This window comes from Mauremys mutica, chromosome 1 (assembly GCF_020497125.1).
Source record: "Mauremys mutica isolate MM-2020 ecotype Southern chromosome 1, ASM2049712v1, whole genome shotgun sequence".
Taxonomy (NCBI): domain Eukaryota; kingdom Metazoa; phylum Chordata; order Testudines; family Geoemydidae; genus Mauremys; species Mauremys mutica.
Window position 1 is genome coordinate 94,481,471 of NC_059072.1, and position 19,065 is coordinate 94,500,535.

At 46.9% G+C, this 19,065-nt stretch overlaps 1 protein-coding gene across 11 annotated transcripts in view; it reads left to right on the forward strand.

Moving 5' to 3' along the window:
• FAM227A (family with sequence similarity 227 member A) overlaps window positions 1-19,065 on the forward strand; it is a 62,283-nt gene that overhangs the window by 29,834 nt on the left and 13,384 nt on the right. For all 11 annotated transcript variants that reach the window (XM_044985332.1, XM_044985273.1, XM_044985281.1 and 8 more), the window contains 2 exons: window positions 8,519-8,621; window positions 9,003-9,127. In XM_044985332.1, coding sequence (XP_044841267.1) covers window positions 8,519-8,621; window positions 9,003-9,127 — 228 coding nt within the window. The remainder of the gene's footprint in view (window positions 1-8,518; window positions 8,622-9,002; window positions 9,128-19,065) is intronic.

Here is a 19,065-nt window from a genome sequence, read left to right on the forward strand (position 1 = left end):
AGCATGTCAGCATGCTCTGTCTTCCTCTGTTTTGTACAAGGCTGTCAAAGAATTTACGTTCTAAGTTAGAAGAACATATGAGAATTCCACATGCAAAGAAAGTGCAAGATCAAGTTCATAAAACACAAGGATCAAGATTTCCAAAATTAAGGAAGGAACTGTTAGGTGCTCCAATTTTGAAAATCTCGCTTCTTATTTTTGAGTCTAAGGTGAGGCTCCTATTTTTGAAAATCTTAGCCCAAGTGATCAGCTGATGGACTGATATAAAACAGTAATGTCTGTACTTAGATAAAAGGTGACAAGTATCTTAGAAATACCAGAGATAAAACAGTTATCTTAGGTTAGATATCAGAGTAGGTGTCTTTTTGTTGCTTATAAATACATTTCTTTGGTAGATTAAGGAATATAGGACATAGTACTGGAAGAGACCTCCTGGGTCACTGAGTCCAGTCTCCTGTTATTGTGACACTCCTGTTATATAATCCCATTCATAAACTTGCCAAGCTCCGTTTTAAAATTAGATTTTTTTGCACCCACACCTGTTATCGGGAGGCTGTTCCATATCCTCCATCCTCTGAGGGTTAGAAACCTTCAAATTTCCAGCCCAAGGTTAACACCGATTTCCTTCTCATGGATAAGCTTTGCAGAATAGCAGTGTTTTAGGAGGGAGGAAAAGGTGGTTTATTTGATGCACAAGAAACAGGAAAGGTGTTCAAGTGTAGACAAGACCTTATACACAGAAATACTACAGTAGCACAGCAGCAGCTGTTCCGCTGTAGTGCTTCAGCGTTGACACTACTTACGCTGGTGGGAGGGGTTCTCCCGTTGCTGTAGTTAATCCACCTCCCCAAGAGGCGGTAGCTAGGTTGACGGAAGAATTCTTAAGTTGACTTAGCACTGTCTACACTGGGGGGTTACATCGGTTTAACTATATCTCTTGGGTATGGATATTTCATAGAAGATGAAGATAAGAGTGGGGGGAAGTATAAAAGAGGTATTGAGAAGCGTGGCATGGAAAGAGCACAGGCAGTGGGAGGCTGGTATTAAGTGAGATGTGGGCAGGGGCTGAATTTTGCAGAACACTTGAATGAAAGGTTGAGAAAACTGAACTTGATACGGAAGCCAGTGATTGTGAAGAGATTCAAAGTGGGGAGTGACATGATAGGAGCAGCATATTTTGCTCATTTACAGTGGGAGTGAATTGGGTTCCAGCTGACCTTTACTGTATTGCAAAGGATGTGTGTTGGGGGGAGAGGGAGGGAGGGAGGAGGGAATGGATGATCAGTATTCAGGTCTGCCTGTTCCTTAGTAAATGGTATTCTTAGAAAAATAAGCTGAATACAGCCTATTGTATTTTGTTCATTTAATATAAGTAAGAGTCCTTCGAGTGCTTGCTCATATCGATTCCAATTAGGTGTGTGCGCGCCGCGTGCACGCTCGTCGGAAGATTTTTACCCTAGCAACACTCGGTGGGTCGGCTGGGCGCCCCCTGGAGTGGCGCTGCCATGGCGCAGGATATATACCCCTGCCGACCCAACTGCCCCTCAGTTCCTTCTTACCGCCTGTGACGATCGTTGGAACTGTGGAGCGCGGCTTTGCTGATCTCCACATCCCTAGCTACTCGTAGTTCTATACTGCTAATTGTGTCATAGTTCAAGTTTAGTAGTTATAGTTAGTATTCGTTATTGTATTTATAGTTAGTGTATATAGTTAAAAGGGGAGATTGGGGATTAGCCCCTTTCCCCCGCCCCGGTATGGGCCCATGCCCAAGGCACCGGGATTCAAACTGTGCTCGGCGTGCCAAAAGCCGATGCCAATAGGGGATCCCCACGACTCCTGCCTCAAGTGCCTAGGAGAATCCCACCTTCCAGATAAGTGCTGCATTTGCAAGTCCTTTAAACCGAGGACGAAGAAGGAGCGGGACTTTAGATTGAAGCAGCTCCTCATGGAGTCGGCACTTACTCCTGCAGCGTCGGTACCGAGTGCCCAGCAGACTGGTTCGGTAAGGAGCGCCCCTTTGGCCCCGGACCGCTCTGGTACCAAGAAGGAGCCCCGGCACCGACCTTTACTGGCACCGACATCTGCTCGGCACCGCTCCCTGTCCCCGAGACCCAGGAAGCAACAAAGCGCTCCAACTGCTGCAGCTCAACAGAAGGAGCACTCTTCGAAGACGGTTTGTCCGGCACCGTCCTCTGCCACAGCACCGCCAGTCGTGGCACTGCCAGTTGCGACTCCACTGAGCTCGGCACCGTCGATTCCAGTACCACAAGGGCCGTTGAGTCCGGTGCCTGACAGCTCCCCGGCTCATGCTGTGGTTGAGCTTGCCCTGCCTTCTACACCGGAGACCTTCTCCACGGTACGGGAGCTCATTGCCATGACGGAGTCAGCACGGCCTCAACCCCCGGCACCGCCGGTGCGGGTTATTCAGACTGTCGGGAAACCGGCCCTGATAAGGCCACCTTCCGTGGCCGCAACAGAGAGTCGTTGTTCAAGATCACGATCTCGCAGACGCTCTCGATCGCGCCATTCCCGCTCCCGGCGCCGCTTGCAGTCCCGGTACCGCTCTCCATCGCGGTACCGGTCACACTCGCGGCACCGGTCGACATCTCGGTCGCTGACCAGGTACTCCTGGTACCAATCCAACTCTCGGCACCGTGTTTCCTGCAGTCGCTCTGGACAAAGGGACTCGAGGTACCGGTCGACCTCCCGGCACCGCTACGGTAGAAGGTCCCGGTCTCGCTCGCAGTACCGTTATGGCTCACGGTACCGCTCTCCGCTACCAACCCAGGAGCATACATCCAGATCTGTGGTGCCCTCCCAGGAGCTCTCAGCACCGCCGTGGCCTTCCAGACACACATCAGCGTCCTCTCAGGCTGGTAGTGCATCCTACCAGCAGGAACGTGGCTCTGACATCCCCAGCCAAGGACCTCATCACTGGTCCTTCTGGACACCGTGGGCATACCACCAATCCCCAGGTGCTCCACCAGTGGCTCCACGGTCGGTCCCGTCAGAACACCGGGCACCAGAGGCGACGCTAAGCCGTCCTCCTCCTACGGATACGGATGAGCTTCCGATCCCAACTGAGGACACCCAGACTCCTCCTGACACAGAGGACATTCCGCAAATACAGGAAGCCCCACAAGACCCCTTGGTCCCGGGCCTCTCCTCTTCCTCCTCGCCTGACGAGGCGGTAGCGGGAACATCATCCTCAGGCCCTCCGCCGATTGATCTCAGAGCCCATCAGAGACGAGTGGCTCTGAATATGAACCTACAAGTGGAGGAGGTTCCTGAAGTAGAGGACCCTGTTGTGGATATCCTCTCGGCTGAGGCACCCACTAGAGTGGCCCTGCCATTTATCCGCACCATACAATCCAATGCGGATTGGCATCCAATACCATCTGGCAGTCCCCGGCCTCGATTCCACCTACAGCAAGGGGGGTTGAGAGGAAATATATAGTCCCCCTCAAAGGGGTATGAATACCTCTACATTCATCCATCTCCTTGCTCTTTAGTGGTCCAATCAGTGAATGAGCGGGAGCGTCATGGCCAACACACCCCGGCGCCTAAGTTAAAGGAGGCTAGGCGCATGGACCTCCTAGGCTGTAAAATATACTCTGCCGGGGGGCCTCCAACTTAGGGTGGCAAACCAGCAAGCCCTCCTAAGCCGGTATAACTTTAACACGTGGGTGTCCGTGGGGAAATTCACGGAGCTTCTTCCGCAGGAGTCCCGTCAGGAGTTTACTGCTCTCCTCGAGGAGGGTAAGAAGGTGGCGAGGACCTCCCTCCAGGCTTCTCTGGATGCCGCGGACTCGGCAGCTAGAACCTTGGCGTCAGGAGTGACGATGAGGTGCATCTCCTGGCTCCAAGTATCAGGCCTTCCCCCTGAATTGCAACAAACCATTCAGGATTTGCCCTTCGAAGGCCAAGGCCTGTTTTCAGATAAGACTGACCCCAGACTGCAAAGTCTGAAAGATAACCGCATTATAATGCGTTTGCTGGGTATGCACACGCCAGTGACCCAACGCAGGACCTTCCGGCCACAGCCACACTGCCCTTACGCCCCGCCTAGACCGCGTCAGGACTTTAGCAGATGGCGTGGCAGGGGAAATCGCCAAAGGCAGTCTGGCCCTCAAGGAGGCCAAAATCAGGCGCCCCCAAAACCACCAGCAGGGCCCAAACAAAACTTTTGATGGGACGCCCGAGGGCGGCCCACCAGTTACTTTCCCGGATCCTTTTCCTCCATTTCTCAACCGTCTCTCTCATTTCCTCCCTGCCTGGTCTCAGCTCACTTCCGACCGCTGGGTCCTGCGCACGGTGGAATTGGGATACCACCTCCAGTTTGTTTCAACCCCACCTTCCTACCCTCCCTCCCCGTCCCTCTTCAGGGACCCCTCTCACGAGCAATTCCTCTTACAAGAGGTCCAGTCGCTCCTAGCTCTAGGAGCCATAGAGGAGGTACCGAAGGGCAAGGGGTTTTACTCCCGTTACTTCCTAATCCCCAAGGCAAAGGGAGGTCTACGACCGATCTTAAACCTGCGAGAACTCAACAAATTCATGATAAAGCTGAAGTTCCGCATGGTGACCATCATTCCCTCCCTGGATCCGGGAGACTGGTATGCCGCCCTCGATATGAAGGACGCGTATTTCCACGTCGCAATTTACCCGCCGCACAGACGGTACTTCCGTTTTGTGGTCGGCCTTCAACACTTTCAGTTTACTGCGCTCCCGTTTGGCCTTTCTACAGCTCCACGTGTGTTCACGAAATGCATGGCCATAGTCGCCACCTCCCTCCGCCGTCGTCGGGTACACGTATACCCGTACCTTGACGATTGGCTCATTCGAGGGACTTCCCAGTCGCAAGTGTCGCAGCACCTGCGCATAGTCAAAGACCTCTTTGGGAGCCTCGGCCTCATGATCAACACAGAGAAGTCTACTTTAACACCCACACAGAGACTAGACTTCATCGGAGTGACTCTGGACTCCAATCTGGCCAGAGCCTGCCTCCCACAGTCGCGTTTTCAAGTGATGGCTTCCATTATTCGAGGTCTCCAAACCTTCCCGACAACGTCGGTACGCAACTGCCTCAGCCTGATAGGGCACATGGCCTCCTGCACCTTCGTAACCAAGCACGCGAGGCTACACCTCCGCCCCATCCAATCTTGGCTAGCTTCGATATACAAGCGGCGCAGAGACAGCCTGGACTCCGTACTCACCATTCCCCAGGAGGTCCTGGTCTCCCTAACCTGGTGGTTGAGCCCCACCATAGTTTGCGTGGGGATGCCATTCCACCCACCGCAACCCTCGATGGCTCTGACCACGGACGCATCATCTCTGGGTTGGGGTGCCCACCTCGAGGGCCTTCACACTCAGGGTCTTTGGTCATCTCAAGAGCTGGTTTTGCACATCAATGTGCGGGAGCTGAGGGCGGTCCATCTAGCATGCCAGGTGTTTCGAGACCATCTCCAAGGCTGTTGTGTATCAGTGTTTACGGACAACAATGGCCATGTTTTACATAAACAAGCAGGGCGGAGCACGCTCTTCCCCCACCCCCATTGTCAAGAAGCCGTACACCTCTGGGACTTTTGTATAGCCCACTCCATCGATTTGGTAGCGCACTTTCTCCCCGGAGTCCAGAACACTCTGGCGGATCACCTCAGCAGATCCTTCCTGTCTCACGAGTGATCGATCCGCCCGGACGTCATCCATTCGGTTTTCCGGAAGTGGGGGTTTCCCCACGTTGACCTCTTTGCCTCCCGAGAGAACAGGAAATGCCAGGTATTCTGCTCATTCCAGGGCCGCTCCCTGGGCTCCCTCTCGGACGCGTTCCTGATTCCGTGGAAGAGGCACCTGTTCTATGCCTTCCCACTGTTCCAACTCGTCCACATAGTCCTTCTCAAGCTCCGCAGGGACAGCGCCCGCATAATCCTGATTGCTCCAGCGTGGCCGAGGCAGCACTGGTACACCATATTGTTCGACCTTGCAGTGGCAGACCCGATTCCTCTGCTGCTCTGGCCCGATCTGATAACACAGAACTTCGGCAGGCTTCACCATCCGCAGTCTCTTCATCTCACAGCGTGGCTGCTGCATGGTTGTGCCAGTCTGAGTTGCGTTGTTCTGCCTCGGTTCAGCAGGTACTCTTGGGCAGTCGGAAGCCTTCCACTAGGATGACATATCTGGCCAAGTGGAAGCGTTTCTCCTGCTGGTGCACCCAGCGTGACTTAGTGCCCACGCAGGTACCTGTTCCTGCTATTCTTGACTACCTCTGGTCCTTGAAAGAACAGAGCCTAGCAGTCTCGTCCATAAAGGTCCATCTGGCAGCCATCTCTACCTTCCACCCAGGGGAAAATGGCCGCTCGATCTTCTCTCACCCCATAGTCTCAAGGTTCCTCAAGGGCTTAGAACGTCTGTATCCTCAAGTCAGACGACCGACTCCTACCTGGGATCTTAACATGGTCTTAGCCAGACTTATGGGTGCCCCTTTCGAACCACTGGCCACCTGCTCGCTACTGTACCTTTCCTGGAAAACAGCCTTCCTCGTCGCTATTACTTCGGCGCGACGAGTATCTGAGCTTCAGGCCTTGACAGCTAATCCCCCATATACGGTATTCCATAAGGATAAGGTACAGCTGCGACCACACCCCTCCTTCCTCCCTAAGGTGGTGTCTGCCTTTCATGTCAATCAAGACATCTTCCTCACAGTCTTTTTCCTGAAGCCGCACACATCGCGACGGGAACAACAGCTGCACGCCCTAGACGTTTGCAGGGCTCTCGCCTTCTATATCGAGAGAACAAAACCCTTCCGAAGGTCACCTCAGCTCTTCGTAGCTGTGGCAGATCAGATGAAAGGCCTACCGGTCTCATCCTAACGAATTTCATCTTGGGTGATGTCTTGCATCCGTACATGTTATGATTTGGCTCATGTTCTGGCTAGCCACATCACCACCCATTCTACTCGGGCTCAGGCTTCATCTGCTGCCTTCCTGGCTCACGTTCCCATCCAGGATATATGTCGAGCAGCTACTTGGTCATCGGTTCACACCTTTTGCCTCGCATTATGCACTGGTTCAACAGTCCAGAGATGATGCAGCATTTGGCTCAGCAGTCTTGCACTCTGCAACATCTCACTCCGACCCCACCGCCTAGGTAAGGCTTGGGAGTCACCTAATTGGAATTGATATGAGCAAGCACTTGAAGAAGAAAAGACGGTTACTCACCGTTGTAACTGTTGTTCTTCGAGATGTGTTGCTCATATCCATTCCAAACCCGCCCTCCTTCCCCACTGTCGGAGTAACCGGCAAGAAGGAATTGAGGGGCGGTTGGGTCGGCAGGGGTATATATCCTGCGCCATGGTGGCGCCACTCCAGGGGGCGCCCAGCCAACCCACCGAGTGTTGCTAGGGTAAAAATATTCCGACGAGTGTGCACGCGGCGCGCGCACACCTAATTGGAATGGATATGAGCAACACATCTCGAAGAACAACAGTTACAACGGTGAGTAACCATCTTTTTCAGTCCTCAGATCACTTTTACTGTTCTTTGGATCAATGTGTGAGCTGGAAGAAGCTTTGTGTACACCACAATATCCATTTTATCCAAGTGCGTTGCATATTCACAGATCCATAGATTCCAAGGCCAGAAGGGACCAATGTGATCATCTAGTCTGACCTCTTGTATAACACAGGCCAAAGAACTTCCCTAAAATAATTCCTAGAGCAGATCTTTTAGAAAAAGGTCCAACCTTGATTTAAAAATTGCCAGTGATAGAGAATCCACCATGACCCATGGTAAATTGTTCCAGTGGTTAATTACTCTCACTGTTAAAAATGTATGCCTTATTGTCAGTCTGAATTTGTCTAGCCCAAGCAGGACCTATTGGTCACAGCCTAGCCTAGGGTCTTGCCGCTGGAGAAAAGTATTTCCCTCACCCATACTGCTGTGTTGCTGGAGGGTGGCAAAGGGATGCCATGATTCACAGAGGAGCTATGTGGTGAAGGGATTTCTGGAGGAGATTCACTAAATTACAGAATCGATTCACCTATAGATGTATGATGTAGATCTCCAGGCCAGCAGGATGGAAGCTGAGAAAGAGTTTGTTGCTCTTGAGCAAACTTGAATTGATGACCTTTGAAGGAAGCCATTTCCAGACATTCTGCAGCCAGAGGCAGATGGCTTCAGAAGGCTGGGGCATTTTAGGAAGTGTTCCCATCAGTCACTTTTCACTACACAGAGGATTCGGCAGCTGTCTTAGCTATCTACCAGCCCACATAGTTACATTCTACCAACCTAAAATTTCTCCTGTAGTTTCAGTTGAAAGGGTTTTTTTATTTCCTTTCTTATGACTCTACTATGTAGCGTTGCTAGTAGAGACAGTATTTCACCTCAAAGGCAGTTAGTTATGTATCAGTGGGGGGCAAATGGCATTTTTCAGGTGGATAGAGAAGATTAAAACACTAATCCTATCCACATGATGTATGAGTCCATTAAACTTTTCCCTTCCTTTCCTTCTTTCTTGGTCCCAGAAATCCATGTCTTTGGGCCAAACTGTCAACAAGTACCAACCTGATCAAACAAGTGTGGACCTTGACTCCAAGGAAGTTGTACATGCATCTATGTCCTTGAAAGGTAAAGGATTTGGAAGAAAGATGAAACCTTTGATTTCTTCAGACTTTCTGAGGACTTACTGTTTCATGATCCCCTTGCAGTGTAATAGATGTGTGTTCCCTATATGACAAGTAGGAGTGTGTTTGTTCATCCCACTGATTTCTACTGATCAGAATATATCAGAGCTGCTTGTATGTATATGAGCTTTCTTTTTGTGGTTGAATTAGTGCAATTACTTCTTTTGGGATGGATTTATGGTGTGCATGTGTGTATCACTGCCTCCTACTACTTCTACGGAATCAGTCATGTCTTTATTTCGCTACTATATTGTTTTAAGAGAAGTACTATATCAACAGTATGGTGAGGAGATATATTACAGCTGATGTTTCTTTCTTGCACCAGGCATCAATCCTCATACCATGCCACATGATCTGCAGCCTGAAAAGGATGACTTGAAAAGTACTTGGAAGCAGCCCCAACACACATTTGAAACAAGGCGGCTAAAGATCGCCCCCTTTCATAGAGAGGTAATGCTGTGCATGGAGAGGGGATGGGAAAAGTTGTGACAGACTGAGTGAGGTTTTCCTCTCCTCTGGTATGGCACACATCTCCCGGTGCCTGTCTCATGCTGTTGATACCAAAATATCCTCAGAACTCCAGAAAGGAATCCTCACCAGCTACCCCACGTACTTGATTTTTAGTAAGGTTTTTGACACAGTTCCACTTGACAGTCTCATGAGCAAACTAGGAAATACGATCTTGATGAAATTACTGTAAAGTGGGTGCACAACTGGTTGAAAGATTTGACTCAAAAGAGTAGTTATCAATGGTTTGCTGTCAAAGTGGGAGGAGGCATCTAGTGGGGTCCCACAGGGATCAGTCCTGGATCTGGTACTATTTAATATTTTCATTAATGACTTTGATAATGAAGTGTATGCTAATAAAATTTGCAGATGACACCGAGATGGGTGAAGTTGCAAGTATTTTGGAGGACAGGATGATAATTCAAAATTACCTTGACAAATTGGAGAACTGGTCTGAAATCAACAAGATGAAATTCAATAAAAACAAGTACTACACTTAGGAAGGAAAAATCAAAATCCCATCTATAAAATGGGGATTAACCAACTAGGCCGTAGTACTGCTGAAAAGGATCTAGGGATTATAGTGGATCACAAATTGAATATGAGTCAACAATATGATGCAGTTGCAAAAAGGCTAATATAATTCCTGGGTGTATTAACAGGAGTGTTGTATATAAGACACAAGAGGTAATTGTCTCACTCTACTCAGCACTGGTGAGGCCTCAGCAGGAGTACTATATCCATTTCTGGTCACCATGCTTTAGGAAAGATGTGGACAAATTGGACAGAGTCCAGAGGGGAGCAACAAAAATCATAAAAGGTTTAGAAAACCTGACCTATGAGGAAAGGCTTACAAATACTGGGCATGTTTAGTCTTGAGAAAAGGAGACTGAATGAGGAGGGACCTGATAACGGTCTTCAAATATGTCAAGGGCTGTTAGAAAAAGGAGGGTTATCATTTGTTCTCAGTGTCCGCTGAAGGAAGAACATGAAGTAATGGGGTTAATCTGCAGCAAGGGAGATTTAGTTTTGATATTAGGAAAATCTTTCTAACTATAAGGATAGTTCAATTCTAGAACAGGCTTCAAAGGGAGGTTATAGAATCTCCATCACCAGAAATTTTTAAGAACAGGCTGGACAAACACCTTCAGCATTGGTCTAGGTTTACTTGGTCCTGCCACAGTGCAGAGGGCTGTACGTGGTCACTTCTTGAGGTCACTTCCAGCCCTACATTTGTATGATTCTGTAGTTGTGGTGGTGGATTTGCACTAGCTAATATAGACAAATACTTGCTTTCCCAGTGCACATCCACATACCCTCCCTCTACTGCCTGTGTAAGTCCCCCATTAAGGTCCTCAATCTTCTGCCACAGAAAACTGTATGGGAAGCATAGGTGCCAAGTTCTGCTGGCACCGGTGGGTGCTCAACCCCCCTCTGCCCCCACCCCCATCCCGACTTCACCCCGTCCCCGCCCCCATTCCAACCCCGTCCCCAAAGTCCCCATCCCAACTCTGCCCCCTCCATGCCCCTATTCAACTCCTTCCCCAAATCCCCACCTCGGCTCCGCCTCTTCCCCACCTCCTCCCCTGAGCGCACCCATGTTCCTGCTCCTCCCCCTCCATCCCGGAGCTTGTTAAGTCGCAAAACAGCTGTTTTGCGGCTGCAAGCGCTGGGACGTAGGCGGAAGAGCGGGGACGCAGGCGTGCTCAGGGGAGGGGGTGGAGGTGAGGTGAGATGGGAGGGAAGCTTGGCTGCCAGTGGGTGCAGAGCACCCACTAATTTTTTTCCCTGTGGGTGCTCCAGCCCCAGAGCATCCACGGAGTCGGTGCCTATGATGGGAAGCCCTTGTTCCTTCCTTCAACTCCCTCCCCTGGGAGCATGTACTATTACAGAGCTTAAATAACAAGGAGTCCTTGTGGTATCTTAGAGACTAACAAATTAACAATCTATCCAGCTATACTCTTAGCCCAACAGAAGAGTCTGTCCTATCTTGGGGTCTCTCCTTCTGCCCCACCACCCCCACAAACATGATACAGTTCTGTGGTGACCTAGAATACTACTTTTGACATCTCCGACTCAAGGAATATTTCCAACACACCACTGAACAGCACACTAACACACAGGAAGCTTCCTACCCACACTACAAAAAGAAGGATTCTGCGTGGACTCCTCCTGAAGGTCGAAAGCACAGACTGGACTTCTACATAGAGTGCTTCTGTCGATGTGCATGAGCTGAAATAGTGGAAAAGCAGCGTCACTTGCCCCATAACCTCAGCCATGCAGAACACAATGCCATCCACAGCCTCAGAAACAACTCTGACATCATAATAAAAAAGTCTGACAGAGGAGGTGCTGTAGTCATCATGAATAGGTCAGAATATGAAGAAGAGGCTGCTGGACAGCTCTCTGACATCACATTCTATAGGCTATTACTCTCTGACCCCACTGAGGATTACCAAAAGAAACTACACCATCTGCTCAAGAAACTTTCTAAAGAAGCACAGGAACAAATCTACACTGACACACCCCTAGAGCCCCGACCAGGGGTATTCTACCTGCTACCCAAAATCCATAAACCGGGGAATCCTGGACACCCCATCATCTCAGGCATTGGCATCCTGACAGCAGAAGTATCTGGCTATGTAGACTCTCTCCTCAGGCCCTACGCTACCAGCACCCCCAGCTATCTTCAAGACACCACTGACTTCCTGAGGAAACTACAATCCTTTGGTGGTCTTCCAGAAAACACCATCCTAGCCACTATGGATGTAGAAGCCCTCTACATCAACATTCCACACAAAGATGGACTACAAGCCATCAGGAATAGCATCCCCGATACCATCAGGCAAACCTGGTGGCTGAACTTTGTGACGTTATCCTCACCCACAACTATTTCAGATTTGGACAATTTATACCTTCAAGTCAGCGGAACTGCTATGGGTACCCGCATGGTCCCTCGGTATGCCAACATTTTTATGTCTGACTTAGAACAACGCTTCCTCAGCTCTCGTCCACTTACACCCCTACTCTACTTGCGCTTCGTTGATGACATCATCATCATCTGGACCCATGGGAAGGAGGCCCTTGAGGAATTCCACCAAGATTTCAACGATTTCCACCCTACCATCAATCTCAGCCTGGACCAGTCCACACAAGAAGTCCACTTCCTAGACACTACAGTGATAATAAGCGATGGTCACATAAACACCACCCTATACCAGAAACCTACTGACCGCTATACTTGCCTACATGCCTCCAGCTTTCATCCAGGCCACATCACAGGATCCATTGTCTACAGCCAAGCTCTAAGATACAACTGCATTTGCTCCAATACCTCAGAGAGAGACAAACACCTACAGAATCTCTATCAAGCATAATTTGGGCATAAGCTTTCGTGGGCTAGAACCCACTTCATCAGATGAATGAAGTGAAAAATACAGGAACAGATATAAATACATGAAAGGATGGGGGTTGCTTTACCAAGTGTCAGGTCAGTGCAACGAGATAAATCAATTAATAGCAGGATACCAAGGGAGGAAAAATAACTTTTGAAGTGGTAAGAGAGTGGCCCATTACAGACAGTTGACAAGAAGGTTTGAGTAACAGTAGGGAGAAATTAGTAATGGGGAAATTAAGTTTAGGTTTTGCAATGACCCAACCACTTCCAGTCTTTATTCAGGCCTAATCTGATGGTATCCAGTTTGCAAATTAATTCCAGTTCTGCAGCCTCATGTTGGAGTCTGTTTTCAAAGGTTTTTTGTTGAAGAATTGCCACTTTTAGGTCTGTTATTGAGTGACCAGAGAGATTGATGTATTCTCCTACTTGTTTTTGAATGTTATGATTCCTGATGTCAGATTTGTGTCCATTTATTGTTTTGCGTAGAGACTGTCTGGTCTGGCCAATGTATGTGGCAAAGGGGCATTGCTGGCACATGATGGCATAGATCACATTGGTAGATGTGCAGGTGAATAAGCCCTGGATGGTGTGGCTGATGTGGTTAGGTTCTATGATGGTGTCCCTTGAATAGATATGTGGACAGAGTTGGCACCGGGGTTTGTAGCAGGGTTTGGTTCCTGAGTTGGTTTTTTTTTGTTGTGTGGTGTGTAGTTGCTGGTGAGTATTTGCTTCAGGTTGGGGAGCTGTCTGTAGACAAGGACTGGCCTGTCTCCCAAGGTCTCTGAGAGTGAGGGATCATCCTTCAGGATAGGTTGTAGATCCTTGATGATGCGCTGGAGAGGTTTTAGTTGTGGGCTGTGGGTGACGGCTAGTGGCATTCTGTTACTTTCTTTGTTGGGCCTGTCTTGTAGTAGGTGATTTCCTGGTACCCTTCTGGCTCTGTCAATCTGTTTCTTCACTTCATCGGGTGCGTAGGTGCCACAAGGACTCCTCGTTGTTTTTGCTGATACAGACTAACACGGCTACCACTCTGAAACAGAGCTTAAATAAACTCACAATACATTTGAATTATTTGAGAGCACAACTTCTCTACTATAGTACTCTGGGTTTATTTTCATTTTCTTGTTCAGGTCAAGATAATACTGAAGTCAGTGGTTGTGCATTCTCCCACAACCAGCTTCCCTTGCCACTTTCCCTTTGATGCTTTCAGTCTTTCTCACGCCCAGTCTGTTAACAGATTGTTGGATTCACAATTCTTCCATTCCTAACACAGCAACCTCTCACATCCACTTTGCCGTTGCTGCAGTAGCACTGTGATGGCTGGGGATGGTAATGTACTTATATAGTGAAGTGTTCAATTAAAACCACCTCCCAGTGGTGCCGACAATATTTAATAATACTTTTAATCCAATAGTGTCTTCTGTTGGTGGATCTTAAAATTTGAGATTCTTTCTCTCTCAGATATTAAGTTTCCCTATGGAAAGTGGCCATCTGTTAAATGTGTTCTTAGACACCCTGAGCCATCCATCTGCTGTAGCCTATGTGGCTCCTAAAGTAGCCAGGTACCATCCAAACCATGTTATGGAAAAGACCATAGACAAAGGAGAAGAGAAAGGCATCAGATGAAAAGTACCAGAGCATATTGAAGTTAATGGGAGCTGTGCTCTTAGCCCTTGAATTTGAAAGACACACAATAAAAGCAACAGGAAGGCAGCAAAAGAGTTTATCATGTACAGATCCAGAAGACTTTAAGTAGGCAGACTGTTCAATGTGAGTGGCAGAAACACCTTGATTAAGCAAGATATTTTAAAAAAGAAAGAGAGAGAAAAAACTAGAAGAGTTATATCAGTGAATCCCTGCATATGTAGTTTAAAACTGCAAGATTAATGAATTAACTGGGCTATTACTGCAAAGTAAGGCATTGGAGGTGGCACAATGGGTAGAAAGGGATGATTTTAAAGTTAGCCATGAGTCTGAGAGCTAAAGAATGTTATTTTAAGCTTTCAATAACTGTATGGTGAGGCTGCTGATGTCTGAGATTTTTATGAATTGAAAAAGAGACTGCTCACAATCTCTTCTGGCCATCAGCCTGATACCATATGGAATGCAGATGAAATAAGATTGTGTGCAAACCACTGAAAAACAATCTCGCTTGTAGAAGCAGCTGGCAAAGCCAAGGGTAGAAAATTGGCCAACAGAATAGTAGGTGGTACTACAGCATGACTGGTTAGAAAGAAAAGCTGCTGCTAACTGACATTGCTACACAACATTGAATATTCCAAATGCACCAGTTACCTGGAGACACAATTAATATGCTTGGATGACATCTACCATATGAAGTGATTAGTTTAATACTTCTAACAGTAAAACTCCAAAGGTGCTTGTTTATGAACAGCATCACTAGTAATGTTTGATAGTCATCTTCCAAATGTGAATTTAAAAAAGGATTCCAATAAACTGCCCTTTATGTCGGAAATCAGTGAAATATGGGATAATCCAGAAGTTTAAAATCTTCTACAAGCTGCATTTAATGACAGCTCTAATATCTAAAATGGACTTCACTGAAAGTGACATATTGCTTACAAAACAAATGAACCTATTTGATGTAATTAGTCAGCCTGCTCAACGATAGGAGTACTGGACTTCTGAGAGTTGGAATACACTGAAGACACAAATATTTCATGAACTATGATTTTTCTGGTTGACAACACACTGAACGCTGCTTTCCCAGATGATGATGGTGAAACTGCACAGCCTCATCTTGAATTAGTCATATTATACCTGCTATAGATTATAGGAAAGCTTGAGGTTGCCTGTGAAGAAGTTAGAGTAGTGTTATCCCTTTAGCCTGAGTAGTTAGCCAATATTTCAGGGCATTGGTAGGTTGTTACCATCGGAAGGAAAAATTGCTGATGCAAGTCAGGTATTTCTATGCAGCAGTCCTGTTTATTTACAAATATTGTACACGAAGTCTGTTTCCTTGAAGGCAGAAACAAACAGGAGGCAGTTTCCTTGTTTACAAATCCAGGTCTGCCTTTCCAACAAGCACTATGCCCAGAAGAAGCTCTGTGTATCCGCTTTCTCCCAAGGTCATGATCACCACTGCTTCTCTTGCTTTTTCCTGTGATGCTCCCAGAGACACAGCTGCAACCAGTCAAACCCCTAGTCCCTGCTTTTGCAATCAATCCAAGGGAAACACTAAACTGTGTGAGCCAAAGTTTCTGATCTGCCTTGCCATGCAGTTTATTGCCTTAGGTCCCTTCCAGCCCTACCATTCTGTGATTCTTACTGGTTAATTGCCCATTCCATTTAGCCTGAATGACAGGTAGTTAGTTCACCCATTGACTTTAATCAGGTGTGTGATTGATCAAAGACATGCTTAATGACAGCCAGTAACACTGCAGCATAACAATAGATTATGGAGACAGATGAAAATTCAGTAGAAGGTGTACAAAAGGAAGAAAACTATACTATATCTCTCTCTGTTTACCTACTCAAAGATTAAAACCTCCAGTACTGCTGCTGTCAATATCCTGCAATAGAGATTTCTGTGCAAAACACAATTTAAGTGATTTTTTTTGCTTTAATGTTGCTAAATTACAAAATGTGATGGCATCAGCTTCCTCACTTCAGTGGATCAATTATTTTTGTCAAAAGTGAAGAAAGCTGGTGTTTTGTGCACTGTCATAAATATATACTTTTAAATGTATTCACATAGGTTAAAATTAGGGCTGTCAATTAATCGCAGTTAACTCATGATTAACTAAAAAAATAATCGCGATTTTAAAAAATTAATCACGATTAATGGCAGTTTTAATCACACTGTTAAACAATAGAATACCAATTGAAATGTATTCAATATTTTGAATATTTTACTACAGTTTAATATAGTGTTCTAATTGAAATCAAAGTGTATATTATTTTTATTACAAATATTTGCAATGTAAAAATGATAAACAAAAGAAATAGTATTTTCACCTCATACAAGTGCAATCTCTGTCATGAAAGTGCAACTTACAAATGTTGATTTTTTTTGTTACATAACTGCACTCAAAAACAAAATAATGTAAAAACTCAGAGCCTACAAGTCCACTCAGCTCTACATCTTGTTCAGCCAGTCGCTCAAACGAGTTTGTTTACATTTATCAGAGATAATGCTGCCCTCTTCTTATTTATAATATCACACGAAATTGAGAACAGGTATTTGCATAGCACTTTTGTAGCCGGCATTGCAAGGTATTTAGGTGCCAGATATGCTAAACATTGGTATGCCCCTTCATGCTTCGGCCACCATTCTAGAGGACATGCTTCCATGCTGATGATGCTTGTTTAAAAAAAATGCATTAATTAAATTTGTGACTGAACTCCTTGGGGGAGAATTGTATGTCCCCTGCTCTGTTTTACCTGCATTGTGCCATATATTTCGTGTTACAGCAGTCTTGAATGATGACCCAGCATATGTTGTTCATTTTAAGAACACTTTCACTGCAGGTTTTAAAAATGCAAAGAAGGTACCATTGTGAGATTTCTAAAGATAGCTACAGCACTCAGCCCAAGGTTTAAGAATCTGAAGTGCCTTCCAAAATCTGAGCGGGATGAGGTGTGGAGCATGCTTTCAGAAGTCTTAAAAGAGCAATGCTCCAAATCGGAAACTGCAGAACCCGAACCACGAAAAATAAAAATCAACCTTCTGTTGGTCGCATCTGACTCACATAATGAAAATGAACGTGTGTTGGTCCACACTGCTTTGGATTGTTATTGAGCAGAACCTGTTGTCAGCATGGACGCATGTCCCCCTGGAATGGTGGTTGAAGCATGAAGGGACATACAAATCTTTAGCGCATCTGGCATGTAAATATCTTGCAACGCTGGCTGCAACAGTGCCACGAGAACGCATGTTCTCACTTTCAGGTGACATTGTAAACAAGAAGCAGGCAGCACTATCTCCTGCAAATGTAAACAAAGTTGTTTGTCCGAGCGATTGGATAAACAAGAAGGACTGAGTGGACTTGCAGGCTCTAAAATTTTACATTTTGTTTTATTTTTGAATGCAGTTTTTTTAACATAATTTTACATTTGTAAGTTCAACTTGCATGATAAAGAGATTGCACTACAGTACTTGTATTAGGTGAATTGAAAAATACTATTTTGTTTTTTTACAGTGCAAATACTTGTAATAAAAATAAATATAAACTGAGCACTGTACATTTTGTATTCTGTGTTGTAATTGAAAGCAATATATTTGAAAATGTAGAAAACATCCCAAAATATTTAAATAAATGGTATTCTATTATTGTTTAACAGTGTGATTAAGTGTGATATTTTTTTTAATCGCTTGACAGCCCTAGTTAAAATGTATTGAGCCCTGAACTTTGACTATGGCCAAGGAGGTCACGGAGTAGCATGGGGGGCTGTGTGTGTGCATACGAGTGGGTACAATTAAGTCATCTTTTCACTTCCCTGGTGCTGGCCTGCTTGTGCACTGAACTGGCCCCTGAGGGCTGTTATAAATTATGCTAGCTGCCCATGAGTCCAGGGAGCTGGTATGGCAGCCAGGGATTATTGGGTCTTGCCCTCTATACACTGGTTGCAGGGAGGGGTGAGCAGCATAGGAGCCATTGTGCAAGCTCTGTGCCACCAGATGGTTTTCCTCTGCTAGCGTGATCATCCCAGGGTTGGCTTTACTGGCTTTAGGTCCACTTTTTGCAAGTGAGGCAGCACAAGCATCCAGAATGCAGCCCAGAATTAGTTTCTTTCCTTTTTGAGTAAAACTTATACTCCTGAGGGAATTCTGCATCAGCAAATTAAAAATTCTGTGCCAAAAAAAAAAAATTCTGTGCACAATATTTTAAAATTCTGCAAATGTTATTTGTCAATAAATAAATGGATCCATATGGCAGTGGGGAGTACAGGTCACTGACTACATTGAGGTGGGAGATCACCCTGAAGCCGCTGCCTCCTCCAGTATAGGGACTCAGCAGTGAGGCTGCATCTGACCCTGACACAGTGAAAGGGCTGGGCCTGGCCCAGAAACACCCTGGGGCCCTGCCCCTCTGGACCAGGTGCACCAGGCATGGGTGGACAGGCGCAGCCCAGCAGGATCCAAGTGTGGAGGGACTTATTGTGGGGGGATCCAGGTGTGGGGTGAAATTTCTGTGTGGGGCAGTCTGGGTGTGGGAGGCTTAGTGGGAGATCTGGCTGTACAGAAGCTTGTTGAGGGGTTCCGGGTGTAGGTCAATGGAACTCTGCAAGGGAACCATGTGAAGGTAGTTGGGGCTCAGCAGGGGGGATCTGGGTGTGGGGGCTCAGTGGGGAGGTCTGGGTGCAGGGTGAGTGAGGCTTGATGGGGTGGGGATCCAGGTACAGCTGGTTGGGGATCAGTGGGGTGGGGGTCTGGGTGTGCAGGACTCATCAGAGGGGTCTAGGTGTAGGAGGGTAGGGCTTGTCAGAGTGAGGGTTCGATGGGTCTGCTTAATGGGGGAGC